General features: G+C 17.7%; 1 protein-coding gene and 1 long non-coding RNA gene across 2 annotated transcripts; one reads left to right on the plus strand and one right to left on the minus strand.

Moving 5' to 3' along the window:
• Positions 1-2,216: 2,216 nt before the first annotated feature.
• Positions 2,217-10,294, plus strand: LOC135119613 (putative divalent cation/proton antiporter TMEM165). The gene is made up of 8 exons (XM_064044017.1): positions 2,217-2,257; positions 2,312-2,360; positions 2,405-2,538; positions 3,254-3,315; positions 3,910-3,995; positions 4,592-4,706; positions 8,130-8,235; positions 10,155-10,294. Exons 2-8 carry the CDS (start codon positions 2,347-2,349, stop codon positions 10,214-10,216), a joined length of 579 nt encoding a protein of 192 aa, XP_063900087.1. The 5' UTR covers positions 2,217-2,257; positions 2,312-2,346; the 3' UTR covers positions 10,217-10,294.
• A 3,991-nt stretch (positions 10,295-14,285) lies between these two features.
• LOC135119614 (uncharacterized) lies at positions 14,286-15,833 on the minus strand. Its single transcript, XR_010278290.1, has 3 exons — positions 15,759-15,833; positions 15,595-15,702; positions 14,286-14,387 (listed from the first exon to the last, which is right to left on the minus strand). It is a non-coding gene; the product is annotated as an uncharacterized LOC135119614 (long non-coding RNA).
• Between the last annotated feature and the right edge of the window lie 1,041 nt (positions 15,834-16,874).

Genomic DNA, 16,874 nt, shown 5'->3' on the forward strand with positions numbered 1-16,874 from the left:
ATTAAAACTTATAATAAACTTTGTAATATTAATATTAGGGGCTTAAGACATTTTAAACTTAACACTTTGAAAAAAAAAGAGCTTACATTATTTTATAAAAAAAAAAGGCCATATTCAGAACTGGTAAGTACTTTCTATTCGGAACAAACTATAAACTTTTTCGTTATAAACAAAAACTTATTAAAAAAAAAGTTAATTAACAAGACTTCAAGTTTTTTGAAGACGACACCCCCTCTTAATTATAGCAAATTTCGAACTTTAAGTGTCTATAAATTGCTTTTGATTATGTTAGTTGGCTTTTACTTTTTGCAAAGATTTTACGTCGCAGGCCGCCTTGAATACCACCAGAGTAATTATCTCAATTAGTTGGCAACAAACTTTTTAATAAAAATATAGTTCGGCTTGGTTTTTTTTTAGTACGCTATTTACAATGGAGCTGTAAAAGTCAGTATATATTCAAAAACTTTTACGTTCCTGGTAAGTTTCTTTTTGTCTTTTTTATTTATCTACAACTTGTAATAAAAAAAAAAGAATTAAACAGAAGCAGAGAAAGAAAGTATGGAAGCTACGAAAATTATTTAATTATTCAGTTTGCTTATTTAACTTTATATATATTTAAGTAAAAAATAAAGATTTATGTGGTTTAATTTAGTTATTTTTATTAATCAATGTAAAACTCTATTGTATTGTTAGTTCGTTAGATCTACGATTTTTTTAAGTTAACATTCTGTTTTTATAATAATTTTACTCAAATCTTAAATCTCTTGTTACAAAGAAATGCTAAACTTACGTTGTTTTTTAAGCCTTTAAGTAAATCTTGTGGATGACTATATTTCTTTGGTGACTAACTTTGTAAAACAAACTTATAACTAATTTTAATAGGAGTGCTTATTAGATGTGCATATTTCTATCGCCTCGCCATTTTTATGTAAATAAATAAAAAATTATCTCAAATGAAGTTGAAGAACAAAGTAAAGTGAAGTGTGACAGAAGTACTTCATAAATATAAATCAAATAAATATTAATTTTCAGCCAAAGACAAATTATCTACCTAGCAAAAAAAATTTAATCCATGGAAGTGTGTTGCAAGGAAGCACAATATATATAAGCTTTCGTATAACTCAGCTTGAAAAAACAGAAAGCATCAAACAATATAGGTATATTTAGATCTTTTTTAAAAATCACCACCTCTATTACTATGAATAAAAAAAAACAATCAGTATTATATAATTTTTAAACTTTTTTTGAATTTCTTTATAATATATTCTATATCAGAAACCCTTTAAATTACTATTTTTTATTTATTAAATAAAATAATAAAAAAAATATTAAATTTTGGACAAAAAAAGTTTTATATTGTTATATGTAGTTGAGAGTTGGCTACGCAGGCGGCCCAAGAGAAATTGAAATTATTATAGCTCTTAATTTTTAGTAACTCTATTATACTTCTTTGCAATATAATATAACTGTTACCCCCATTCTTGTATATAATACAAAACGATGAATCGATCACGAGTTTAGTAAAAGCTTTTTTCTTTAAATTTCTAAAAAAGGAAACGGATACCAAAGTAGTAAACGGGTTTTGATAAAAAAAAAACTTGGAATGGCAAGCTCGGTATTTTATTTTATTTATCTTTTTAAAGCCTTGTTAAAATTTTCTTTGATATATGAAATTTTATAATTTAATTATATAAATTAATATATAAAGTTGCCCCTTTTAACTAATATTGGTAAAGGGATAAATAAAAGTGTAAATTTCTTCTTTTATAGTAAATTTCATAAAAATATTTTTCAAAAATAGTTTTTTTAAGTTCCAATTTTTTTCAAGACTACTTTATACTTTATTAGAAAGTAATTTAAGTTTTATAATTCATTGCCCTTGTTGCAGCTTACTTTTAGCTTATATTTTTTAAAAAAAATTATTTAGAATTTTTTTATGTGGAAATTAATTCACTTTTTTTTTACTAATAATAATTTTATTAGGTAAATTACTACAATAAAGTAAGTAATTTTTAATTTTAATCAAACTTTATATTGAGTAACTTTACGAGCTATATATATATATAAAAAAGCTAGTGTTTTCCCCTTGCTATATTTTTTAATAAATATGGTGTATAGCGCTTTTTAATTTTATTAATTATATAATAATTGACATCATATATACGAAAGTTTTTAAATCTGCAATCTACTCAACCTGAGTTTAACTTTTTGCACGGTTTTCTCTCTTCCTTTTCTGTTATTCTTTTTAGCGAAATCGGTATTTTCATTTATTTTAACTTTTTTTAATTTTTATATTCTTTTTTTTCTGAAGGAGATAAAACTTTTTTTATAGCAGCCGTATTGGCTATGCGTAGTTCAAGGTGAGTTTTTTTTTTTTTTTTCTTTTCTTTATTATAATTTTTAGATTGCTGGTATTAATCGGTGCATGCGGTGCTCTTTTTGTAATGACGATGCTTTCCTCGTATGTCGGCTCGCTAACAGCAATAATCCCTAAAATATACACCTTCTCCTGTTCAACATTTTTACTTTTTTTTTTTGGTATAATAATAGATAAATATATAAATATAAGAATAGTTGATAAATTTTATTAATGATAATAGTAATAACAAATTTATATAAACTTAAAAAATAAAAATTATAATAATATTAAGTAAGTAAATAAGAAAAGTTGATGGAAAATAATGTTTATAATAAGAAAATAAAGAAATAATAAAAGTACATTAATAATTTAATTATAGTATTAAGTAAAGAATTAATAAAGGGATATTAAAAATTATAAATTTATAGTTATGAAAAAAAATATATGAAATATAATAAATTTAAATTCTAATAAGTAAAGAAATAAGAGAATTACTGGCTTATAATATTTATAATAATAAGTTAATTAAGATAACTAAATAATAACAATAAGTAAACATATAAAAAAGTTCGATTTTTTTGTGTGCATTTGCTTATTATATTTTTATTAAAAGTTGATGGAATACTACTAATAAGTAATTACGTAATAAAAGTTGATAAATAATAACATAATAAGTAAATATATATAAAAAGTTCAAATTCGATTTTTTTATACAATATTATGTGTTTTATTAAAAGCTAATGAAATAATAATAAGTAAATACGTAAGAAAGTGGAATTGATAGAATATAATAAAATCAGTAATAAAAGGTGGTAGATAATAACTGGATAATAATAATAATAAGTATATATATGTAAAGTTCGACTTCAATCTTTTTTTTTTAATATTGAACAGGAATAAAAATGTTATATGAAGGAATTAAGCTTCCTGTAGATTATGCGCTTGAAGAATACGAAGTAAAAAAACAGTTAAAAAAATCTAAATCTTTTTTTTTCGAGTTTTTCAATTATTTGCAAATTTTATATTTATCATTTTTTTGATGTTATTTTATTATTATTATTATCATAACATTAGTGTTTCTTATGATAATTATTATAAGTAATATTTTTTTTATTTATATTTTCGATGTCTTTTTTATAACTATTATTATTATTATTATTACAAAATATATTAAAGTTTATTCTCAACGCAATTGTTTATATATATTTTTATATATTTTGTTATTTATTATTATATTATTATAATTTTAAAATTTATTAAAGTGGTTTCTTATTATAATTCTTCGAAATAAATATTTTTTATACCTTTGAAAAGTAATTAGTTTTTTTTTTATATTTTTATATAAATTTACTTATTATATTTATCTTTGATATTCTTATGAAAGTGACATCTTGAAATATTTTTTTTATGATATAAATTTTTTTATTTATAAAACTATATTTATTTTTTTTTTTATTATATTTACTTTTTATATGCTTTTTTTAAATTTTAAAAACTTTTAATATTTTTACTTTTAATTTATTTTATTATAATAATAATTATATGAAAAGCGAGTTCAACAAGAGATTAATTCTACCGAGAAAATCGACGAAAACTCTTCAACTTTTACTAATTTTGATGTTGAAGAAGGAAAAAAGTAGTTTATTTATTATTATTATTATTTCTATTTACTATTTATATTTTTAATGTATTTCTTATATTATTTTTTATTTTTATATATTTACTATATAAAATTTTTATTATTAGTTTTTTTTCATTTATTATATTTATTTATTTTTATTACAAGCTTTTTTTATTTTTATTTTTTTTATTGTAATTTTTAATATTAATTATTATTTTATTATTTTTTAAAATATTTATTACTATTTATTTATTTTTCACTTTTTTATTTATATCATAAAAGTTTTATTATAAGTTTTATTATAAGTTCTCTTTATTGTTTTATTGTATTTTTCTATTATTTACAATTTTCAATTATTTTTTTTGTTAATTAATTTTATTTATTTTTCAAAAATTTAATTAGAATATTTATTATTTTTTTTTAATATTTCTGTTATGTTTATTTTTTTTTGGTTATTTTACTTACACAAAATTATTGTTATTTATTTATTTATAAAATTTTGATTAGTTTTATTAATTTTTAATTTTTTTGTTTATTATTATTTATTTTATATAAAAAAAGTTTGCGAGTTGTTTTACTTTTTTTTGCTTATGAAAAAAAATATTTTGCAGTTTTTTAGGAATTCGGAAAAATAAAAAAATCTTAATTCAATCGTTTGTGATGACTTTTCTGGCGGAGTGGGGCGACCGCTCGCAGATAGCAACTTTCCTATTGGCCGCGCGAGAGGCTAGACATTGCAATTTTTTTTAACGCTGATTATTATTTTTTCTTTTATTTAATTTTTATATATAAATTTAAAATTTGTGAAGATTTTTTATATTAATATTTTTATTATAAATTTTGGTTTATTATTTCATAATCGTTAAGAATTTTAAATTTATAATTTATAGTATTTTCTTATTGTATTGAAATTTGCTTAAAATTAAGGCGTTGCAATTTTTTTAAATTATAAAAATTAAAATTTTGAAATTTTATAATAATAAAATTTTATTATGTTTTTTCCAAATTTAGTTTTTATTTCAACGTTCAGCGTCGAGATTTTTATAATTTTAGACATTTTTTTTTTTTAAAAATTGAAATTAAAAATTACTTTAATGAATGCATTTCCTTTATTTTACGCTGATTATTCGGAAGATTTTCTGTTTTAAAATTTTGATATCTACATTATTTCTATTTTAATATTAAAGTCAGCTTTGAGAATTTTTTTTGAGCTGACGATTATATTTTTATAATTGTTTTAAATTTTTTTTTATTTATAAACTAAAATTTGCGAAGATTTCTTATATTTATATATTTATTATCTACAAAAAAAAAATTTATTTTAATTCAGCGTCGAGATTTTTGAAATCTTTTATCAATTTTTTTTTCAATACCATAAATATTTGTGAAGATTTCTTATTTTTACATTATTATAAAATTTGTTATAAATATAACCTAATCCTTAACCTTACCCTATAATTTATACTTTAATCATTTATTATTTAATATTTATTTATTATTATTAAATTTTTTGGTCATTATTTTTTAATATTGATATAAAAATTTTATTAATTATTTATTAATAATGCAGAACTTATTTTTATTATAATAAAATAAGTATTTTCATTTCACATGATTACTATATATATTTTATTTATTAATCATAATTATTTTATTATTACTTATTAAAAATATAAAACTTTTATCCTTTTTAGTTTATATTTATTATTAACTTCTTTGTATATATAAAATTTTTAATATGTTCTTCATTATTTAAAGCGGCGTAAAGTTTTTTTTTTTATCTCTTAATTATTTTTTCATTTTAAAATTTAGTTTTTTTGGGTTTCCATTTTCAAAGCGGTTGAAGAATTTTTAATTTTTTAATTTTTTAAAGCCAATTTTAGTTTAATTATTTTTTTATTTTAAGTTTTTCATGCGGCATGAAATATTCTAATATTTATTTTTATTATATACAACTTTTAGTTTTTTATTTTAGATTTAACGTAAAAGATTTTTAAACTTTATTAATATTTATTTATGTGCCGGTTTTTTTTAAGTAAAAAGAAATAAATTTAGTTTTATTACTTTTTTAACTTTTGGTATTTGGTGTGAAGATTTTTTTATTTAACTTTTTATTATAAACAAATTTTAGGTTTAAATATTGAATTTTTTAATATATAAATTTAAGTTTTTCAAAAAGCGTTAAAGTATTAATTATATAATATTTATCAATATAATTTTTCTTTATTTTGAATACAGCGAATTCTTTTTTGTAAATTTTTATTATATAAAAATTGTAGAGTTGTTTAGAAATCAGCTTAAATTTTTTATTTATACAAAATTTAGCCCATTTTTAAAATTTGCGTGATAAATTTTTGTTTCTATATAATATTTATAATAAACTTCTTTTAAAGCGGTTGTAGTGTTTTAATAAATTTCTAATTAGTTTTAATTATAAAAAAATTTTGAAAGTAGAAAAATAATAAACTTTTTATGTTTTATTGTATTTTTCATGGAAAAAGTAACATTTATATATAAAAACAATAAATTTTAATAAACGTTTTACTTAAATATAATAATTTAAGTTATGTGGTTTTTATAAATATTAAAAAAATTAATATTTTTTTTATTTTTTATTGTACTTGTTTACTTTAATTTTCTAATAAATTTAATTATTATTTTTTTTTTATAATTAATAAATAACTTTTTTTTTATTCTTATAATATTATTAATAAATATTAATAAATAAATATAAACTTTAAAAAAAAATTTGAAAACGCCTTATATCTTTTTTTTAAAAAAATTTATTAAGTCTGAAATATTTTTGACTATTTATATAATTTTTAGTCTATAATGGAAACCATAATTTATTACTCCAACGTTTATATAAATTATTTATTTACTAAATTTTAAGTATTTTATTAACCTTAATTTTTTTTAGTTCATTACTATTTATTATTGCTATTAATTATTATGATTATTTGATTGTATATTAGTATTTTTACTTTCATTATTATTATTATTATTATAAATTTCATTATCACTTTACGTTTATTATTATATATTATTAATATTAGTTTCAATAATTACTTTTAGTATGTTATTATAAACTTTTTTTATATTTACTTTTTATATGTATATGCTATTAATAATTTCGGATCTCATTTTTTCCTTAAATTGTTTTAGAACAAGAATTTTGTAATTATTGCTTTAATAAAAGTTTATATAATTATTTAGTTTAAAATTGAATTTAATTTTATAAATAATTTCGATTCTAAATTTTAATTTTTTTTTTGGCCGATCCGAATTTCTATAATTGTTTATTTTTTCATGGGGACCATATTTTTATTATCAAAAATGTATATAATATATAATTAACTTTAAATTACTTTTTTTAAAAAATTTTCGATTCTAATTTATTTTTGAATTTCTTTGGGATTCGGATTCTTGAATCCTGAAATTGAATTTAAATTTTTATTATTATTAGAGTTTATATAACTTTTTTAATAACATTAAGTTATTTATTTAATTATATTTTATATTAAAATTTTTAAGTAATTTTTTTTCTATTCAGGTTTTTTTCTTATTGAAAATTAATAATTATTTAGTTTAAAATTGAATCTCTAATTTTTTTTTTTAGTTCATTTAATTTTATAATTAACATTCAATCTTTTTTAAAATTTTTTCTTTATTTATTATTTTTTTTCGGTTCGCATATTATCATTTTGAATTTTAACTTACATTTTTTTATTATAATAAAGTTTATATAATTTTTTAATTATAATTAAAATAACTTTTTCCATTTTTATTAAAATTTATTTGAAATTCTTTTTATAATTATTTTTCCAATCAGAATTCGTATTTAATATGTATTTGAATTAATATTTTTTATTATAATAAAAAGTTTCTATAATTTATTTGATAAATATAAAACTTTTTTTTTATATTAATATCTATTTAAATATATATTCCTATAATAATATTGAATCTTATATATAAATATATATTTATATAGAATTCCTAATTTCAATTTATTTTTTTTTTAAATACGTTTATACAATTTTTTTAATAAACAAATTTTTTTTAAAAAATAATAACTTTTTTCAATTTATTTTTTTAATTAACTTCGAATCTAATTTCTATTTTTCATTTTTTTTTTTTTCATTTTAGAATTCTTCCGCCGTTATACTGGGAGGGTTTTTAGGGCACAGCATATGCACATTCAGCGCTGTTATTGGTGGACGCCTTCTTGCTCGTCGAATATCAGCGCGATCAGGTGAAGTTTGTAAAGTGGTTTTAAGGAGATGCGTTAATACCTTTAATAGCTTTTTTTAGATTTTTTTTATAATATTTATATTATTATAAAATTGTGTTTAAAATTTTTTGAAGTTAAAATTTTATTATAAGAAATTGTAAAGTTTTTATAACGGTTTGTGTTAATAATTTACAAAAAATTTTAAAATATATTTAAGTATTTCGATTATTATGAAATCGTGTTTAATATTTATTAATAGATTTGAAAATTTTATAAATTATTTAATAAATATTAATGAGATTTGTATTTTGAAGTATTTACAACTTAATGAGATGAAATTTATAGCAAATCTTAAAATTTATATAATGTATTTTGATTATTATTAAGTTGTTAGAAATTTATTTATTTATTTTGAAATATTAAATACAATTATGAAGTTTTAGAAAAATTAAAAAAAATAATTTATAATTTACTTTTATTTAATTTTTTTAATTGAAGTTAATAATTATGTAAATATTTATAGTTAATATTAATAAATTATTTTTATAATAAAAAATTTTTTTTTAGTAGATTTTTAATTAAAATTATTTTTAAAAAAATTTATGAAGAATTCATAAATGAATGAGTTTATAATTTATGCAAATAATAATTTTGTTATTAGAATGCGTTTATATTTTTATATGTACTACAAATTTTCTAAATGATTTTATAAAGTTTTAGAAAAATTATAATAAATTTTAGAAATTTTAAATATAAATATTTAATAAATTACAAAGTTTGTGTATTTTGTATGGAGTTGGAATTTTAACAAAATATTAAAGCAATATAAATATATTAATTTAATAATAATAATAAACCTTAAATTATTTTCTGTAGACTTTTAAATAAATTTTTATGGATTAATGGTGACAAAAATTTATAAAAACTTTAAAAATTTATTCAAAATAACTGAAATGTGTTAAAAATTTATTAATGGATTTGGAAATATTAAAAATGGTTTAATAAAGTTTCAGACAATTTTGAAAATAATTAATCTATAAATTCTTAAACTTATAAATTATGGAATGAAGTTAAAAATTTTAATAATATATTATAGCAGTATTAATTAATTACTTTGATATTGAAGTTTAAAATTTTTATTAGTAGATTTTGATTTCAAAATCTACTAATAAAATTTTATGGTGAAGAATTTTTAAACGTTTTAAAAATTATAATAAAATTTACAAATTTTATAAAATAATTAAAATAATATTATTGAAGTTTTTTTTATTTATAAATTCTTATTAAAAAAGTTTATACATAATTTTATGTTGCTTGTTATAAATAAATCTATAATAAATAATTTTTTTGAACTTTTATTATTAGAAAGTTCTCTTTTATGAATAAATCAATTTTTTGCATATTATTTTTAATAAATTAATTTTTTTATAATAAATCTTTACTTGAAGATTTTTATACGTAATAAAGCTTTTTTTTTTTTTTAACGTTAGAATTCTCAAATATTTTATAAAAAAAGTTTTTACGTTTTTATTTTCAATCATAATTTTCTATTAGATAAAGTTTTAAATTATGATTTATTATTTATAAGTTTTTCTGTTATCAATAAATCTTTGTAATATTTTTATCAGAATAAGTTTTTGTTATAATCTATTTTATTTTTTTTATAACTATTTTGATGATTGTCTTATATAAATATTATATATTATTAGAAAGAGATTTATTATAAATAATTCTATTTCCTATTTTTTTATATAACGTTTGCTATAGAAATAAATCTACTAGTAATATTCTTCAAAAAACTTTTTAGAAAATACATTTATTAAAATATTTATTTTATAAAAATAAATCTATATATAAAATTCTGATTTTTCTTAAAGCATATATTGTCGTTCCATTTTTCTTTTCTTTTTTTTTAACTATAACAAAAGTACATATAATAGGAGGAATTGTATTCCTCTTCTTTGCCGGAACTTCACTTCTACTGGAAATAAAAACTTTTTAAAAGCATTTTATCTGCGAACAATCAAAAAAGGTTCGGCGTTATTGTATTGATAAAACATATCGAAAGATCACGTGGGGAGCGAGAAGGTAAAAAACCCCAAACAACGCACGTGGGATGTGCGCTCTGAAGAGAGTTATGCTTAAAACTGACTCATTTATAGTAAATTTTTTGGCGCCATTTTTCTTTTTAAGATTAATTTTTCTTGGCCACAACGGTTCATTGTTTTTTTGATGGCGCTGTTGTTGGGGTTGAAGTTGGAAGTCGTTCCTAATGTAAATTTAAGTAGTATTATTATAAAATATTTTAAAGAGACTTTTTTAATAGAAGAAATGTTTTTATAAAGTATTTATAAAATAAACAAGTATAAAAAAGTTTTACTAAATTTTTATAAGCATTTTTTTATTACTCATTCGGCGTGAAAAAAAAAGTTGATTTAATAATTCGAATAAAGTTTTACATAAGTATACAGAAATTATTATAATTCAAAAAATATATAAAAAGGTAAAAAATTATTCTAATAAAATTTTTTTATAATGGTTTCTTAAAATAATTGTTAATATTTTTAATAATAAAGTTTTTATAAATTTTTTTTCTATATGTGACTCGATTTAAAAAATATTCCATAAATGTTTTTATATATAAAAATTGTTTAAATTTTTATAATAAAGTTTTTTATAAATAAATATTTTTTAATATAAATTGTTCGATGAAATTTTTATTTAAATAATAAATTTTAAATAAAAATTTTTATAATTTTAGTAGTAAAGTTTTTATAAATTTTTTTAAGAAATTGGATTCAATTTGAATTACGTAATATTTGTTAAAATTTTATTAATAAAGTTTACACAAATATTTTTTAAAAAATTATTCGATTTCAAAATATTTTATAAAAGTTAATATTATAAAAATTATAATTATAGAGTTTATAAATAATTATTCGATTTATAATGTTTTATAGAAGTTAACGGTTTAAAAAATAGTTAAAGTATCAATAAAAAAAAGTTTAATTAATTTTATTATTAAAAATAGTTAATATCTTAATTATATAAAGTTTTTATGAATAAATATTTCTTAAAAAATAACTCTATAAAAAGTATTTAATAAAAGTTTTTTTAAAAATAATGATTTGTAAAAATTTTATTAATTCAGTTTTCGGAATTTATAATTTTTAAATAATTCGATAAAAAATATTTTATAAAAGTTTTTTTTCTTTAATAAATAAAAATTGTTAACATTTTAATAAAGTTTTTTACTAATAAATAATTTTTTTGGATAAATGATTCAGTAAAAAATATTTTATATTATTTATTGTTAAAATTTATAATTTTTTATAAACCATTTAGTAAAAATTTTATTCAAAAATGATATAATAAAACATTTATACCATTTTTCTTAAAAAAATAATTTATTTTTAAATCTTCTCATATCAATAAAATATAAAAAATCTTTGGAAAGTTCCAATTTTCTTAGTAAAAAAATAAATGATAATAATAATTATTTTTATTAAGCAGATATAATTAATAAAAATTTTATAAATTATAGCGGACTTTTTTTTTTCATGTTAATAGATAACTTTTTAGTTTATATATATAATAATAATTATTAAATAAATTCGGTTTAAAATTTGTATAAAAAAATTGTATTATCAAAATATTACTTTAGTTTTAAATTTTAAAGGAAAATATAAAAAAAAAATTATAAAATTGATTTTTCAGAAACCAATAAACTTTTCTTTAAGCAAATAAAAATTTTTGCAAGAGTACATAAAAAGTTATACATTTAAGATAAAAATTAAAAATTGATTATAGAAAAATTATTTATATTAAAAATAATAATAAGCAGAAGTAAAAGTTTTAAAAAATTTCTATGATATATAATGGTTAATAAATTTTAAGTATAATCATAAAATAAATTTTCTTGGTAAACTATCAATGTATAAATTATATAATATTTTTATTTAAACGTAATAAAAAGTTCAAAAATACTAAATAGTTAAATTTAAAACAAGCGCTTTAAGATTTAATATTTACTAGTATTTATAATAATAGATAAACTAAAACAATATTAATTATAAAATTTATTTAAAAATATATTAATAATTTTTATACACTTAAAAAAAGACCAAAAACTTATAAAAAAAGTACATAAAGTTTTACGTTTCTTTAAAAAAAATAATAAAAAGCAAAATATAAATTTATAATATTGAAATAAATAACATTTTAAAAAGTTAAATTACAAAAAAAATAATTAAATGGAAAAATTTTATTAATAATAAGGAAAAGGAAAATTAGAAAAATAAAAGAAAACTTGTTTGAAAAAATTTTTTTTTCTTCAGAAACTTAACACTAGAAAGAATTAATAATAAATAATAATTTAAATTAATAACAACTCGAAGTTTAAAAACTTTAGAAATAAAAATAGCAGAAGATTAATAGAATAATTTTAACAGAACTAAGTATTTTTATTGGTCAGAAAAAATAAAGAAATGGTAAAAACAAAAAGGAACAAACAGTTTTTATTGGTTAGAAAAATTAAAAATTAAACTAAAATATTGATATAAAATCAATTAAATTAAAAAACGTTTTTATTGATCAAAGAAATATTAAATTCATATATAAAATTTAGCAATTATAATGTCTGTACAAATTAGGAAAATCGTAAAAGCAATATTATAATCCAGAGTTTTTATTAGTCAAGAAAAAAATTTTAAATCATTTATGCGCAGTTTTTATTAATCAAATGATTATATTAAAACACTATAAAAATAAATAAATAAACAAAAGTATTTACTCAACAAAAAAATATTCAATAGAAACTGAGCGGTTTTTATTGGTCAAAAAAATTTAAAAAGAAATTCAAATTTATTATTAGCCAAGAAAAAATTAAAAACTGATAAAACTAAGCAGTTTTTATTGGTTAGAAAAAGTTGATATAATGAATAAAAACAAGAATAATGGAAACGAATTTTTTTCATTGGCTGGAAAAAATAAATAAATACAGAATTTTATTAAATGTTGAAGCCAAAATGAAATCTAGAAATACAAAGTCAATTATAACTAAACAATTCTATTAAAATATTCTAATAAAATTTAGATGCTAAACAAGCGTTTTTCAACCATTTAAAAATACACAAAATACAGCGTGAAAAAAAATTTGAGAGTGCTAACTGAGATATTCATCACTAATAAGTAAAGAAATAAAATAAAACTGAATAATAAATAAATATGGAAAATTTAGGCACTACGAGCTATTTTCTACCAGAAAGCCGTAAAAAAACCAAAATTGTTAATATCAATACTAACAGAAGCTTTTCTACACCAATAAAAATAGGCCAAATTTTTAATAAATAATCATTTTTTCTACTAAATTGCAGAAAGATATTGTAACTAATTTCTAATTATAATTATGAAATAAAAATTATATATAATATTTAATATATACCCAATAAACATAAATATTATTAAACTAAAAATATATAGAAAAGTTTAAACCGAATTATATTAATAATATTAATCAATTCCTTTAAATCACAAAAAAAAATTAAAGTCACCAAGTAGGCGTCAATCTTTACCAATCAGGAATGAGAGCACAAAAGTACTACAGTAACTAATTCAATACTATTACTTTTTTTATTTTTTCTATTATATTTCGTTCAACGAATAACAAATAAGAAATACTAGATATTAATGTAAAAATTAATAACGACACATGAAAGCATTAAAGTAAATTTTCACATAAAAAAAATTGAAGTATCGAAATTTTTTGATATGCTAAAAGAAGTTATTTTAGGCGCCATTATTTTAAGCAATGAATTATAAAAAATAAAAAATCAAAATGACCAATTAGTATGCTTTAAAGCTTTTTGTAAACGTTTATAGTAATAATAATAACTTTAATGAATATATAATAAAACTTTATTGTCTTATTTCTTTACTAACTTTTATTATATAATAAAATTTTATTGGAGTTAAATTTATTATTAATATAACTAAAACTTTTTATATTTTACAATATTTTTAAAACTTTTATTATTAAACATTTATTAATATTCAGACTTTAATAATAATAAATAATACGGCGAAGTTATCAAATCTTCCACGTCCTTCAGTTCGGTAACGAGTTGCCCGCAAGCGCCGGAAATATCAACGCCCATCTCCTTGCGAAGAGTCACCTTTCCATCAATAATACAATTTTTTATTAATAGTTTTTATAATTTATTAGTTCAATAGTTTATTTATTATCCGTTTCATTAACTTGGAAATTTTTTTTTTTACTTTTAAACTTTAAAGGATTTTTATTATTTATTTTTTCATTAATTTATTCTCCATTTCATTAGTTTATAATAAAGTTATTTTCTTTCCTTTTCTACTCTAAAGGATTTCTATTATTTACTAGTTTATTGGTTATTTATTCTCCATTTCTTTGGCTTATACATTTATTTTTGTACTTTTAACCTATAAAAATTTTTTATTATTTAGTTCTCCATTTCAATGCTGATAATAAAATTATTTTCTTTTCTTCTATACTCTATAAATCTATTATTATTTATTAGTTCATTAATTAATTATTCTCCACTCCATTAGCTTATAATATATTTATATGCCTTACTTTTTTTACTTTGAAAAGTTATTTTATACAGTTCGTAGGTTTTATAATCGACTTTATTTCTTTGTTCTAAATATTTATTGTTTAATTGTTCTCGTACTTAAATTTCATTCAAAACTAATGATTTTTATTACTTTAATTGTTTATCGATATATTTTTTCTAATGTAAAATTATTTCATAATTTTCATATTTAAAATTATAATAGATTTTTTATTAATTACATATAATTATTAAAATTTTCTTGTTCTTCGTATTATCGGCAAATCTAGATTGTTAATTACTCATAAAAAAACTATTTATTAACTGCTTCTTTATTATTTATTGAATTGCATAATAAAGTTTGTTTCTAATCAAATGATTAGTTATATTTATTTAATGTGACAGTTAATTCTGATTGCACGATTAGTCAATAATTTATATAAAAAATTGCATAATTTATATTTATTATCTAAATTAATAAATATTTATATATAAATTTTGGTTTTATGGATTCTTATATTATTAATTTCCTTATCTATAAAATTGTTAAAAAATTTTAATTTCATTTGCTTACTATTCTTCAGATGATAGTCAATTATTTTGCAGTAAAGATAAGTATAATTTTTTTTGTTATCAATTTTTATATCAGTCATTAATTAATTGTTTTATACGTGAGTTCATTGGTCGATTTCTTATTGTTTTATAAATTTTATTTATTTATTTATAGGCAAAAATAGAATTTTTAAAATAATAATAATTAAATAATCATATTAATATTAATAATCAAGTAAACCAAAACTCCATAACTTTTCACGACTTTTACAAACTTCTGTGTAGAGCTGAAAGAAGGTGAATGAAACTTTCGAGCAACGGAGGTAGAATTATAAGGAATACAGTTTAACTATTTATATAAATAATAATAAAAAATTTATATTAAAAGAAATCAAGTAAAAATACTGTAACGTTGGAAGAGCGCAGGCGCAGAAGTTGCCCCAATTGGTGAGCGTGTTCTTCACTATCGTTGATTCCTTTAAATAACGTTAATAATTATAGCATAATAATTTTATTAATAGTATAAACTGACACTAAAGATATGAAACCCCCACCCCCCAGAAACAAATAAAAAGAAGGTAATTTTTTTATGTTATAAAAACATATACTAATCTGGCCTTATAACAAAAATTGGATGAAGAATGCACAGATTAGTATTAAAACTGCCTGATTAATAAAACGAGTTTTAATTGGTTAATTATTTTTATAAAAAAAGGAGCAAATAGAATTAAAACTAATTTTATATTTATTATTATTATTAAAATAAAACAAACTTTAAAAGAAACACTAAAAAAAAAAGTAAAATGCTATTAAAAATAAAAAATTGAATTATTATTATTATATACTTTAGTAAAAAATAAAAATCTTCTTTCACTAAAACAATAAAAATATTCTATTATTAAATCGTGCAAAGAATTAAAATAATTGGTAGAATTCAGAGTCGCAGCTTAAATATATATTTTGGTGCCTCTTAGCTAAAGTCGTTCGAATAATAATTTGGGTAATTTAAAAACAAATAAACAGGCGCTATAATTGCATTATCGGCAACAATTAAAAACTGTTTTAGCGGCTTTTTTCAAATCCAAATAAAAGTACTGAAGAAGGCAAATAAAGTTTATTTGTTAGTATTTATTAATAAATTTGTAATGTAATTTTAAGTTATTCATTGTTATAAATATTTTTATTTTTATTGTTATTATTATTGCTATTATTACTATTACTACTATATTATTACTATTATTATATTCTTAAACCTTTCAAAAAAACATATTCAATAAATATTCTTCTTCTGGTTTTTCTTATGTATTCGTCAATGGCCTCCATCAACATATTTATGGGCCAAACCTTAATTATAATGATAATAATAATACTGATAATAATAATAATAATAATAATAATAATAATAATAATAATAATAATAATAATAATAATAATAATAATAATAATAATAATAAAATATACTTTAGCCGCAGGAACAATGGAGGCTCGAAGCGATTGGTTGGGAGCGTGCAAAGATACCGC

This window comes from Zophobas morio, unplaced genomic scaffold (genome assembly GCF_036711695.1).
Source record: "Zophobas morio isolate AGI-343-1 ecotype UQ-CSIRO unplaced genomic scaffold, CSIRO_AGI_Zmor_V1 ptg000276l, whole genome shotgun sequence".
Taxonomy (NCBI): Eukaryota; Metazoa; Arthropoda; class Insecta; order Coleoptera; family Tenebrionidae; genus Zophobas; species Zophobas morio.